The 13,106-nt window shown below is 42.4% G+C and overlaps 1 protein-coding gene across 16 annotated transcripts in view; it reads right to left on the reverse strand.

Annotated features, from left to right (window-relative positions):
• Positions 1–13,106, reverse strand: part of PHACTR1 (phosphatase and actin regulator 1) — a 509,978-nt gene that overhangs the window by 111,614 nt on the left and 385,258 nt on the right. For 15 of the 16 annotated variants that reach the window (XM_073224522.1, XM_073224529.1, XM_073224523.1 and 12 more), the window contains one exon: positions 2,180–2,260. The exons of the other annotated variant lie outside the window; for it this stretch is intronic. In XM_073224522.1, the coding sequence (XP_073080623.1) occupies positions 2,180–2,260 (81 nt within the window). The remainder of the gene's footprint in view (positions 1–2,179; positions 2,261–13,106) is intronic. 16 annotated transcript variants of the gene reach the window in all.

A 13,106-nucleotide genomic window follows, 5' to 3' on the forward strand; every position in this document is an offset into this window, starting at 1 on the left:
AAATACAAACTTCTATAGGTACTATGTGGAATGGGCTTTTATTTTTAGTTCCTCCCTTCTTGGCGATGGGAAACCATCACCCAAACAATAAACCTATTTGGAAGCCTTACCTATTGCAAGCATTTGATGCTTGGGAGATCTGGCAGTAAGACTAGGAGGTCATGTTCTCCTGGAGTTTATGTGCTAGTAAGGAAAGGCAGCCAGAAGCCAAATGGCAAGAAGCAGACAGTGCTAAGACAAAAATAAAACAGAAAGTCGAGGGGACAAGTGGGGTGAGCCTGTCCTTTCCTCCACAGCCAGTCATTTCATGCACTGTCAAACAATGTGGACAGAACAGGCTCTGGCTCTTGGGGGTCTCCTAACTGCTGGCGTGGTGCCGGCGGGCCACAGCATCAATGGCTGCCGTTTCTTCCTCTACAAAATGAGGCTGTTGTTCTCTGTCTATGACTTAAGTCAGGAAGTCAGTTACTGTAACCCAGTTGTTAGGTGCAATGGAGATAATCAATGCTATGGTAAAATGTATTCTCTCGAATATTCCTGAAGTTTTAGAGTGAGACAGAAAGGTTCCAGAAAGAAAGGAGGGAGGAGCAAAGATCACTTCACTGGATGTGAAGCTTCAGCTGTGACTGGAATTCGCATTTAAGCACTTGGATGCTTGTTATGTAATCGTATACCTGTGTTGGATACCTCCTGCCTCTCCTGGGGAGTGAATATGAGGAAAGGAGCTTGAAATGAAGCGTGCAGACTGAAGGCTGATACAAGGGAGGGAGTAGGGGTTTGTACATAAAGCAAGCTGCTGGAGAAAAGTCACAAAATTGTGGCTTCTCTTCCTCCTGCAGGTCTTAGTCAACCAAAGAAGTTGTGTTTTGGTACATGGCTTTGCCCTGAAGTAGAAGGATAAAGTGGCTCACCATAGGGATTCCCTGGCCCTGGGAGGCTCTGATAATTACAGGAGCTAGTTTGAGAGAGTACAGCTTTACTCCTACCTCCAGCATCCCTTGCAACCAGGCCAGGCAAGAGTGGTGCCTGCTTGTAGCATTTCAGGGTGGCAGTTTGTGTCGGGAGAAAAATACTTGGAAAGTGCCTCCAGGAAGCCCCAGAACAGGAGTGGGTAAGGTGAAATGCCCCAGAGGAATAAGAAACAACTCCGTGAAGACAGCTGACGCAGAGAGAAGCACCCGAGTTAGAAATGTGACCCGCCCGTGTGTATGAGAACACGAACTAGGCCTGCGGGAGACTTACAAAAACATGGCAAACTCAGAATTATAGGATCCCATTGACTCTCAGGATGGACGTTTCAAGAAGGATATGTGATTTAATAATCTGGCCCACCAAAGAACACCAGCCCGCAGCAATACAATGACCTAGAATAGGCAATTACTCCTGATGACCGTGTAGACTGGGGGCAACCAGTGTCATTTCACTTAAAGCCTTAACAGGGAGAGGAGGGGATGGGGGGGAGGAGAAAAGGGGAAAGGGGGAGGGGGAGGGAAGCAAACAGGCCAGGAGAGAGGGTATAATTTAAAATAGAACAGCTCTTAGAAGAGGGTTGGTGGTGAAGAATATTTATTATATTGTGTAAGCCACTGCTTACATTCATATTTAAAGGCAATAATTTAATAAGCAAAAGAGTGGTATTTCTTGGCAAATACCTATGGATATACTCACAGAGCACTTGAGTCACTGTAAATGTTATCACTCAAAATATCTGATGTGTACAGTTACATTTTATAATTTTCTCTACTTCTATTTCTTCCATTGTGGGATGACAAACTGCCAACTAAAAAATCTGTTAAGGAAATTCTAGATGCCTGTGGATATTCAACATTTGTCTTGGGAACCCCTAGTGCCCAAAGAGCCTAAGCAATTAAATTCACCCCAGTTGTGTGTATTCGAATGCCACCAGGCTCACAACCAAGTACCTACATCCTTGCTGGGGCCTCATCATTCTTCTTAGTGTCCTGTGGTTTGACTCCAATGCTCAGAACAAGGGAGTTTTATTTCCTTCCTCTAACATAACAGTGACAGCGCTGGCTCTGTCTGCTACATTCTCTTTTCTCTCCAGAATTGTCTGGAGTTTTAAACATTCAGGAAACGGAATCCAACACTCAGAGGTAGGCACACACACTCCATGCACAGCTTTCTGGACCATGGACAGTAGGGAGACTAGACCCCTTACCTTTATCATAGATTTCCTTCAAGACCCCTCGCTTTATCAGCTCCTCTCTGCTTTGCCTCATCGATATTTTCCTCTCCAGGGCTACAAGCAGAACACAGAGAAGCAGGCCTGAGTAGGTAACAAAGATGTTGTTTAAAGGAATCATACTTTCATATGGATCAAAATGTAATGCATATGGGAAAGCTCCTGTAAATTAAGCTTTACTAATGTAAGGTAGTGATACCAGTTCACATTTGTGGATACCGTGATGAACATTTTAGTTACATTGTTCATTTAATCATCAAAACTATCTTCAAAATTGCCTATAAGGTGGCATTTTTACTTCCCCTTCTTTAACCCCGATTTATGGTTGAGGGAACAGTAGCACACAGAAGTACAACTTCCCAGAGGCCCAAGGCTATTGAGAAGAGGGACCAGGATTCAAAGTTAGAAACACTACCTCCTATCTTGGCTTAACCTCTGCGTCCTGGCACATTTTCCTGAGTGTGGCATTTCCTCAAAGGTGGGATACCTTGTTTAGTTATCTAGTTCATACAAACCATGTCACACTGAGGATTTTGATGCTTCCCAACTCTTCTCTGGACTGAGAGACAGTAAGTAGTAGGGGGCCTCCACGGGACAGCCCACCCCCTGCCTTTGGCTCTCGGGCTCCAAGTCTCAGCAGCAGCATGAGGAATGACCTGTGCAGTCACCAGATACACCTCCCCCTCTGCCGGATGCTCAGGCAGGCGGGGGCTGGAGGAGGGAAGATGGGGCATTTCCTCTCGGATCAGTGGGCACAATGGAGGGCAACTCCAGTGGAAACAGAGCCCAGGAATGAGCGGCAGGCACAAAAGGGCAGGCCTGTGGCTTAAGGTAGGGAGGAGGAAAATGGCAGAGCCTACAGAAGGGGAGAGATTATTTGGATTGCTTTTGTCAGCTGGAGAATCTGCACATTCTTTGGATACACAGTTATTCGGGGAGAAAATCCAATTACAAAATAAGGAAGCTATTTTAGGCAGATACAAAGTACACACACACACACACACGCTCAGAATTTAGTCCAAAGAATACGATTTGAAAACCAGAAAAGCAGCAACGAAACAGCAGTTGTGATTCTAACTCCGCTGCCCACTGGCTGTGTGACCTCAGTCAGGTGACTTTGCCAGTGTAGGGAAATATCAATGCCTTAGAGCCAGTGTTGCCAATATAACAGGACCAGGGTGGGACCTGGGCATCTACATTGTAATAAAAGCTCTTTGGATTATTCTCAGTGATATTGAGGCTGAAAACACTGATTATTTTCTTTGGGACACAGTATTTTAAAAATGTTGTATTCTCCTCTCTCACATTATAAGAAATAAGTGGTATGAGACAGAAAAATACATGTTGAGTTGCACTGGCATATAGCTTACTGAGAATATATTAATAATAAATGATACACATAATAGGAGGCTTGTACAGAAGGACAAGCATTGAAGGTGGATGCAGAAACCACTGGAGTGGTGGCTGTTTTGGGGGGCAAAGGAGTTTTATGTCCTGTATCATGTGATATGGTGGCAGGAGAGCAGAAGGATGTTCTTTATGCAGAAGCAGAAAGAATTGTGTGCAGTTAGTTTAGAAAATCCTGCCAATTTTTAAAAAGAGTTGCTTAGCAGCACAGTGGGGAAAGACTGGATGGGCAAGATGAAACAGGGGTTTTTAAGCAACGAGTTTGTTAACAGATCTTTTGAGTGACATAAGGCCACCCAAAAAGGATGCATAAAGACGTGTTTTGCCATCCTGTATCGAACCACACAAATTAACAGATTTCTCTCAAACAAAATGAGCTTTCCCAGGGGCTTTTCTAAGCCCCAGATTGAAGTGGATGGATGCGATGCACAGCAGAGCAGCGGGTAGCTGGAAGTTATTGCCACAGGCACAAAAGCCGGGACATGAGGGCTGAGATCGAAGTTATCAGGATATTGTGGATGCCCTCAGGTCAACCTCTAGACCTCAGTTGTCCTGCCATATTCAGTAATGGATCCATTGCCATGGTGAAAGGCAGTCTGCTAGGGGCTGCAGGTGGTGGTGACCGAAGGGACAGCCCCTCCCCGCACAGAGTTTACAGACGAATGTGCGACTCAGACAGTTATCAAAAAGTGACATTGCCTCAGGTGTGATTACAAATGGAGGTAAGACCTCTTAAAAGAAAGGGACATGGTTCCAGAACTTATGATAAATAACCTTCTACACAGGGTAGTTAGAAGATGCTTTTCTGAGGAAGAGACCCCCCCACCCTATGCCTGAGTTTGAAAGATGAAAACACGTTATTTCAGGGAAGTTCAGTGAAGTAGTGGCTGAGGGAAACACTCCAGGCCCAGCAAGCCAGGGAATGGCTCCTGATGGAGGAATCCTGGTGCCGTGGAAGGAGAGAAGTAAACTGATGTGCCTGCGGCCACCACCACCACAGAGAACATGGTTTGAGATGTGGCCGGAGGGGCAGGGGTCTGGGTCACGCTGGGACTCTTGGGCCCTGTTACTCTGAGGGCAAAGGGAACAGGTGATCAGACTGAGGATTCAAAAGATCGATGTCCACTTCAGCGTGGAGAATGGGATGCAGAGAGGCCAAGTTACTAGGTGGTTATAGCATCTAGGCAGGAGATGATGGCAGCTGGCGATGGAGATGGAGATGAAGGATGCATTCAAGATGGGTGAGGGAGGCAATGTTGCCATGATTCGAAATTAGGGATTAGGCGTGGGATGTGAAGGCAATAGAGGGGTCAAGGGCAGCTCTTTGGTTCCCAGCTTACATAGTTGAATGAACAGTGGTGTCCATTACCAAGGTCAGGAACGCAGGACGAGAACTAGGTCTGAAGGGATGACAGCGAGCTCAGTGTCACCAAGCCTAAGAGTCAAGTATGCGCTAGGGAAATGTAGTTGAATACTTCATAAAAAATGGATGGGCAGTTAAATGAGACTGTGCTATGTGGCACAGACTATGCTAGACTTTTTCATGTACCTACGCTTCTCAAACTTTCCCATGGAAACACTTCCAGGGGCTCCCAGGGTATGACTAGAGTTGCCTGCCTCAAGCATGCCATTTCTTTAATGCATTGAGTTTTTCTTGAAAAGCTAAGGTTGACCTCACATAATATATCTGCTCTTACTTAAATAAGAAAATACTCACCTCCCCCAATCTCCAAGTTTAATTGACAGTCAGGTAAGAGATGGCTTATTTATCCTTTGGTGGTGTCCATTTCCTAGTATGGAACTCTGTGCTCTCAGGGGTACACAGATCGGGTTGAGAAGGATGAGACATCAGGTTATTTAGCTTAATCCTTACCATAATCCTATGAAGAATCGCATTCCCATTTTATAGAGGGGCACCTAAGGGCTAGCAAAATTCACTTGCCCAGAGTACCACTGCAGTAAGTAGAAGAGCGGAAGGAGAATTATATTTTAATGCCTGTTTCCCCCCCCATGACACCACATTGCTGTGAACACCATTTACTTACTGTATATAGGCTCTAAATATAATCTCATATATATGGCTCTGAAAACGGAAGGCGATTTTATCATTAGTTTATGTGGGTTTCCTTTTCACTAACAAGGCTAGGTTCAGTCCCCCCCTCCAACAATTTTGGGTTTGGGTAGAAAAAAGATGAACAAAGAAGGAATGAGAAGAAATTATGAAATGTTAAAGAAGTCAGAGGAAGAGGGGCAAATACATCAGGGAAGGGAACAAGTGGAAAGCGGGCTACACCTGTCAAAGAGACAGCAGGGGCAAGTTGGGTAAAGGGCGGTGAGCTGACTAATTGGAGAATGTTTTGTCTTTGGGAGGTGAGAAATTCAAGTTAATTTCCAACACAGAACCATCCATCTCTTGTAAGAAAAGGAAACTGAAAAGCTGTCTCACTGGACATGCAGCAAAAAGCATGCAAATAGGTCATATTTTTACTTAAAAGAAAAAAATCAGTAAAGACTAATTTGCAAACAAGAAAATCTACTGAAAATACAAGGATCACTCACTTTAACGTTATTCAGTTACTAAAGCACAGGGCAGGATAAAGTCTGAGTGAGCACATGTGGTAAACTGCGCTGGTCTAAACTTGTTGGTTATAAAACTGGATTGTGGTGATGGTTGGACAACTCTTTATATTTACTAAAATCACTGATTTGCCTACTCACAATGAGTTTATTTTATGGTGCGTAAATTATACCTTAATAAAGCTGTTAGGAAATTTAAAAAACGTAGTCATCACAAGGGAAAATTCCCATAAAGGCAAAAACATCAATTAAAAACAAAATAGTAAATCTAAGCAGCCAATTATAATAATAAAATAGAGGCCACAATAAGAAAGGGGACAGCATTAAAATGAAAGGATTAGAAATACAGCATATAAAGATAAATTTCTAAAAATAATTTTTTATCCTCTAGCATAGTAGAATCAAAGTAGGAAACGCAGGAATCTGATGCCCCCCTAAAATGAAAATAACAGCTCAGGAAGCAACCATGTAACACCTTGATCTTTAGAAGAGAACCAAATTTCCAGGCTGCAGGAAATGCAGAACGCTGTAATAGGATTTCATGATGGTCCTGGGGCAGCTAAAACATCAAAACAAGACCACACAATCCAGCAAACGTACAAAGACTATCTCAGGGACATAGAATCTAAAATCTTATGCCAACATATGAGATAGTGTGATGAGGAGAAGGGGAAAAAAATTACCGATCTGCTTTTATAGACCAACAAAGAATTAGTTGAGTAGATTCAAACACATAAAAAGAAGCTTCAAATACCCCTCTTGCCTGAAGGGAGTGGGAGAGGGATTTCTCATTACCATACCAAAAATAGCCCAAAACAGTCCCAGAAAACCATACACAAAGGTTATCCAAGGAAGATTCTCTAAGCTTGCCATCAAAATGCCTTAATGTAAGAACTGCAGAAAACCTTGAAAGGCATGGTTATACCTGAATCTTTATCATGATCTATCAATCATGCCTTTTTACTTTCAGTGTTTTTGATGCATTGGAATCTTGGGATCTTATTGGTCATGGTGAGACTGTCCCTCCCAGGGCCAGCCGGTTGCTACAGATCGTAAATGACTAGCCTGTGTACTCCCCTTCCATATGCAAACCCACCATTCTAGAGCCACCACTTCCTTTATGGGGCTCGTACACTACAGGCCATTTCCCCCTGCCTATACCAGCTCAAGGCCAGGTACCAGACAACCAGAGATAGTCCCTGTGCCCCAGAAGCTGCTAAAATGATTTAAACTAGCCTGCTAAGCCTGCTTATACTGTCCTGCTATGGAACAGTGGAAGCCACAATAAAGGCTCTTGCCCACATCTCCTGCCCATTCTGCCCCCTGACTGACCCACACTGGTGCTGCCCCATGTGGCCCTCCATGGCACAGTGTGGGCCTTTCTCTTGGGATCTGTGACTATAACAAATTATCTTCTCAACAAGCTGTCTCCTGATCTGTTGGCCTCATCATTCCTGGATAATAATACAACCTGCATTTTCAAACACACCTATCCTTGAGCTGGTTTGTAAGTGACTGTACACATCATAATGGTGTATAGCTAACCCGGATGAACTCTTCATGGCCCATGTGGTAGGAGATGAGACTGTTTATTTACTGTTGTTTGTGAAAACATCCAAGTCATCCAGATTAGCACTTTTCTAAAGTCCGTTCTGCAGAACAGTAACCACCAGAGATGGTCTGAAGAAGGGCTTCCAAAGACAGTAATTTGTGGAAATGCCATGTCCCGCTGGAGAATCGGTGTTCATTAGCACGAGAGGACCCACAGTACAGAAACCGATTTAACTCAGCTTACCCAGTGTTTCTCCCAAATTCAGCTGACAATATGACCCTTTTGGGGAGTACTTTGAGACTTCACTTTGAGGAAAATCGGGAAACGCTGATCTACGTGTCAGTTTGCAGGGAAGCAAACGTGGTATTCTATTGTAAAAATGAACTGGGGAGGTCAGCCTGTCTAATTCTGCAGGGACATACAGGGGCCAAGCTCTTTCGTAAAGAGCCCTTGGATAAATGTTTGAATCAAACTAAGCCCCAAACCCAAAGCCCTACAATATCAGACAAGCAGGCATGCCTGACCTGGGAGATACCAATGCAGTAAAGTGACCAGCCATCTACCTACCTGGCCTCCTGTGGCCCTGGTGGAAACTTCAGTTAGCAGAGAGATCTGCCTTCTGATCAGCTCCTAGGATGGGCTGGGGCCCCATGCATTCCCCACGGAGTTAAGGAATAAACTTGATTAGCCTTGATCAGGTAAATATCACATAGCACCTGCCCAAAGTAACAATTTTGGCTTCGACAGAATTGACATTAGGTGCTTCTTTCTGACAGCAATTCAGGCAGTATAGTTTCCTCTGGAGTCACAGAGCAGGAGAGCAGGGCCTTATCATTAGCATGGATGTGGTCTTTGTTTCCCTCTTGCTGTGGGCGTACGGGAAAAAGGAAGGCCCACAGGCTCGTTTTAAGTGGTAAGTTGTGCTGTTAACTGTCATTCCTCATGGATCTTAACTGGATCCTGGTTTGAACAGACCAGCTGTAAAAGCATTTGGGGTCATTTGGGAAAATGTGTCTATGGACTGGGCATTAAATGATATTAGGGAATTATTATCCATTTTGCTATGTACAATCATGGTCCTGTGGCTGTACAGGACATTCTCCTTATTTGTTAGAGATGCATATTGAGAGATGTCTGTAATTTACACTTTGGCAAAAAAAGGCAACAAATAAGGCCAGACCTTAGTAACTGTTGGCTATATGACTATACAGTGATACAATAATATAATTATACAATTCTCTCAACTTCTCTTATAACTGAACATTTTCAAAATAAAAAGTAAACATGAAATGAATGAATGTGACAAGTAATACTGAGTAAGAGGAACAAGACAGAAGAACGGCATCCTATTGATTCCATTCATACAAAGTTCAAAGCTGGCAAAACTAAATATAGTTTAGAGATGCATATCTCTAAGCTTTAAAACTACAAAGTAGAGCAAGGCTCTAATCACAATAAAAATCAGGCCTGTGGCTACCTTTGATGGGGAGGAGAACTGCAATCAGAAAGGCGAGCAAAGGAGCTTCCAGGTGCTGTCAGTGTTTTCTGTTTTGACTTGGGCAGTGGTAACACAGCGTTTACTTTATACCCATCTGTTAAACTGTACGATAATGCTTCAAGCATTTTCTCATTGCGTGTTTTATTTTTCAAAATAAAAACATGAAAAGGACATGTTTACCAACTCTGTTTCTTTTTGTACTATTGTAATTGTCTCTGTAATTGAGATTGAATAAAAATCTCAGCCACCATATCATGAAACTATGCAGTTGGCCAGCAGACTACTCCACGAAAGACCAGATGATTATAAGGCAGTAAAAGCCATTAAGTCTTTTCCTGGTCATTTCTTCAAACAGGTTAAACAAGACAATGCTTGCTGAGTCTCCAGGTAAGCAGGACAGAGACTTGAAGCTTTGTGGGGAGAAAGCTGGCAAAGTTTTAGAGGTAATTTTGCAGAAGTCAGGATTCTGAATTTTGAAAATAGAATGCACTGTTCTTGGAGTCCATTTTTGAAGGGACAAGGGAAAGCAAACAAGGGGAAGTAATTTTTCAAGGGTCAGGCTCAACACTCTCGGGAGTGCATGGAGGAAACTGATGTTACCATTTGCAGATCCCATTTTGTATTTCTACTCCAATCTGCACAGGAAACTTCAAATCAAATTCTAACACAGTAAGTGTCAGTTTTCCCTTCTGAGATCTATGACACACAAAATAAATAATTCCTTCTCCATTCACTGGCTCTCCATTATGAGAACATGGTAGAACATGATTTAGTGAACCAAGATCTTAGAAATAATTTACGTTAAGCCCACTTTATAACCTTCCCTTTGTCCTTTCATCTCTATATCACCTATTATGACAGATATTTCCCTTCAATGTGAAATGGGTGCACCTCCAGTGACAGAGAATGCAGCGTGATGGAAGTGTTTATGTTAGAAATGAAAGTTCAATGCTTTGGGACTTGCTTCTATTTCTTGTAGGAAAGTGTGTCATAACATCTCATTTTTTGGTGAGTGTCACACATTCACATTTCCACTGTGTTCTCTGCTGCCTCTAACACCCCTGCCCCATCCCCCAGGAATAAAAAGAAAATGCATTGAATTAGAGCTAGTTAAGTGAGTTTCACTTCCAGATGCAGGAAGCATAATGCTGTCCTGTATTTCATTCCAGACACCTAATTATTATTGATCGCTTTGTGATTGAAGTGTTCTGCCTAAAGCACCGAAGAATGGAAATCTGAAATCCTGCCCAGAACAGCTTAACACCCCGGCTACCACCTGTTACCTAAAAGATAATAGGGCCCTTATTCAAAGTGTTTTGTGGTGCCAAGTGGATGGAAATAAGCTTGCCTGCTTCACTGCTTGTTTTTCCTACTCCTTGTCATATCAACCCGACTACACTGCAGTTTTCAGAAGGCAGTGTTAAGACATGTAGGCGTTAAAATCTTACCTGACAACTTTATAAAGCTGAGAAAGACGGCAGCATTAGATTGAGGATTTTTATTTGTTCTTAGTTTCTACAGTCAAGACTAAAATCAGCTAATATCGAACACAAATTTAAAAAATCAGAACCATGCCTCAGTTAGGTCAGATGTCTACTCAGACAGAGACAGCTGCCTGAAATGTAGGTAATTTTGATTTCTCCCTTCCATGGCCATGATGACATTTACTCTGTACCAGGAGCTACTCTAAACAAGTTTTCCACATAGTACTTAAGTCTCAAAACAACTCTACAAGGTTGGTACTATAACCTCTGTTTCACAGATAAGGAAAACGTCCAAAACTCGCCCAACGGTGCAAAGTTGGACTTGAACTCAAGCCAACGTGATTCAATGCATGAATCCTTAAATGTGACATTATACTGTCCATCTGTGCCTCACAATTTGTCCAGTCTACCTGTGAATGAACAAACTTGTACCCATAGGCTATAGTGTATATGTAGAAGAGCTACAGATACAAATTTTGCTATTTCCTGGACAGAATTTGGTCATTTGTAAACTCTGATCATTTAAATCATTTTATTAAGTTAAGGATTTATTTACTTGTCAAATGAGTGAGGTTTCACATATGCAGACTAAGCAGACCTCCTTGTACATAAGACTCAATAAACTGTGTCATTATCACTGCTCTCCACTTTAGGGGAAAGTTAAGCTTTTCCCCAAGGAAATACAGAGTGACACACAAATTTACAACTTCACTCTCTTCTGTTATATGTATACAAGTAACATCCATGTTTAGGAAGGTGAGTATCTGCTGGGTTACTTCCCATCAGTTACTCCATGTGGAAAGAATGACACAGGAGGGGAACGTGCAGATGCTACAGATTTTTATGCCTATCCCTGAAATACTGAGTTACAGCAAGACTTTCACACCAAAGCAGAACAGAAATGCCCCTGAAGAAATACTCATTGTTTGTAATTGAATAACAAAACTTTCCAAATCTAAAACAAAAATCCAAATAATTTAGAAATGTCCTTTCATAGTCTGCATGCCAGACCCATTTTTTCATTTCTATCTCTATCTTCTCCTCTTGCGTAATAGGATGCTTCACCCAGGAACAGGGACTACTGGGTTTGGCTGTACTTCATTCAAGCATTTTCCAGCTAATGATAAAAACAATGCGGCCAAATATCCATTATCTTCAAATGAGGAGACATGAATTACTGATCTGTATTTTGGGGGAAAAAAAAAACACCTTTAGTGCCTGGATATTATCCTTGAAAAAAAAAAAGCCCTGAATATCTGAACAGCAGGGTAAGGAGTCAAATGTTTACTTTCACGGCAGAAAGTGGAAAAATTGAAAAACCTAATATCCACAAAAACAAGGAACCTACGACATATGGGATCAAGAAGAAAGGTCTAGAAGCACAGTGAGAATCAGCTTTTCTTGAGGCTCTGCTTGTTTGTACAGATGGTACTGGTCCTCACGGTCATGACCGGGTAGGGAGACCTGACAAGCAGCAAGTGGCTCCTTTAAATGAACGTTCAGACTTGTCCACTGGTCGCTTGCGACCACGACTTCTGAGTTTTGTTTCTGATGGGTATTTTTGCATCTCTTTTGAAGCAACTGCAGCCTGTCTAGTGGAAGCAAACAAATGGGCGATCGTTGTCTCACCAATAATTTCTTTCATTTGCTCGAGACAGATTCTTTATGACATCGTGAATGGAACTTTGTTCCATAATATTATCCAGCAGTTTCCTGTTTCCAGGGATTGACTCCCAGTTATGGGTTGATTTACATAAAGGTTTGGGCCAAGGTAGCAGTGTACAATGCAAATTCTGATTCTTGTACTATCTTCACTTGAGTGAGTGGCAGGATGAAATACTCAGTGGCCTTGGTACTGATGGGAACCTGGTTGAACTCACGGGTGTTCAAAGGCAAATATAAACCATCAACCCATTTTCTTCCTTCCTGGTACTTCTATAAAAAAAGCGCTGTGCTGGCCTCATCTTCAGGTTAATAGAAAATCTTGCCCAAGATGGTACCTACACAGTATTACAGGAACAAGTAATGAAGAGATCAATCAACTTGATTTGATTTCTCTCCTTTAAGAAAACATCTTGTCACCTGATGGAGCTAACTAAATCAGCCAATTGCTGTGAAACCATGAAGACAGAGCCTAAACTGCCTGGACTCTGTCACACGCTGTGCTGACATTATTAGTTCAGTGAAGCCATCAGCTCAGTATTTTTTTAAACCGTGGTACACTACCCATTACATAAAATTTACCTTTGTGACCATTTCTAAGTGTAGAGTTTAGTAGTGTTAAATACATTGTTGAGCAATCAAGCTTTAGAATGTTTTCATCTTAAAAAACTGACATTATATACCCATTAAACAACTGCCCATCCCTCCCTTCCCCCAGCCCCT

The sequence above is a fragment of the Manis javanica genome, chromosome 16, assembly GCF_040802235.1.
Source record: "Manis javanica isolate MJ-LG chromosome 16, MJ_LKY, whole genome shotgun sequence".
Classification (NCBI taxonomy): Eukaryota; Metazoa; Chordata; class Mammalia; order Pholidota; family Manidae; genus Manis; species Manis javanica.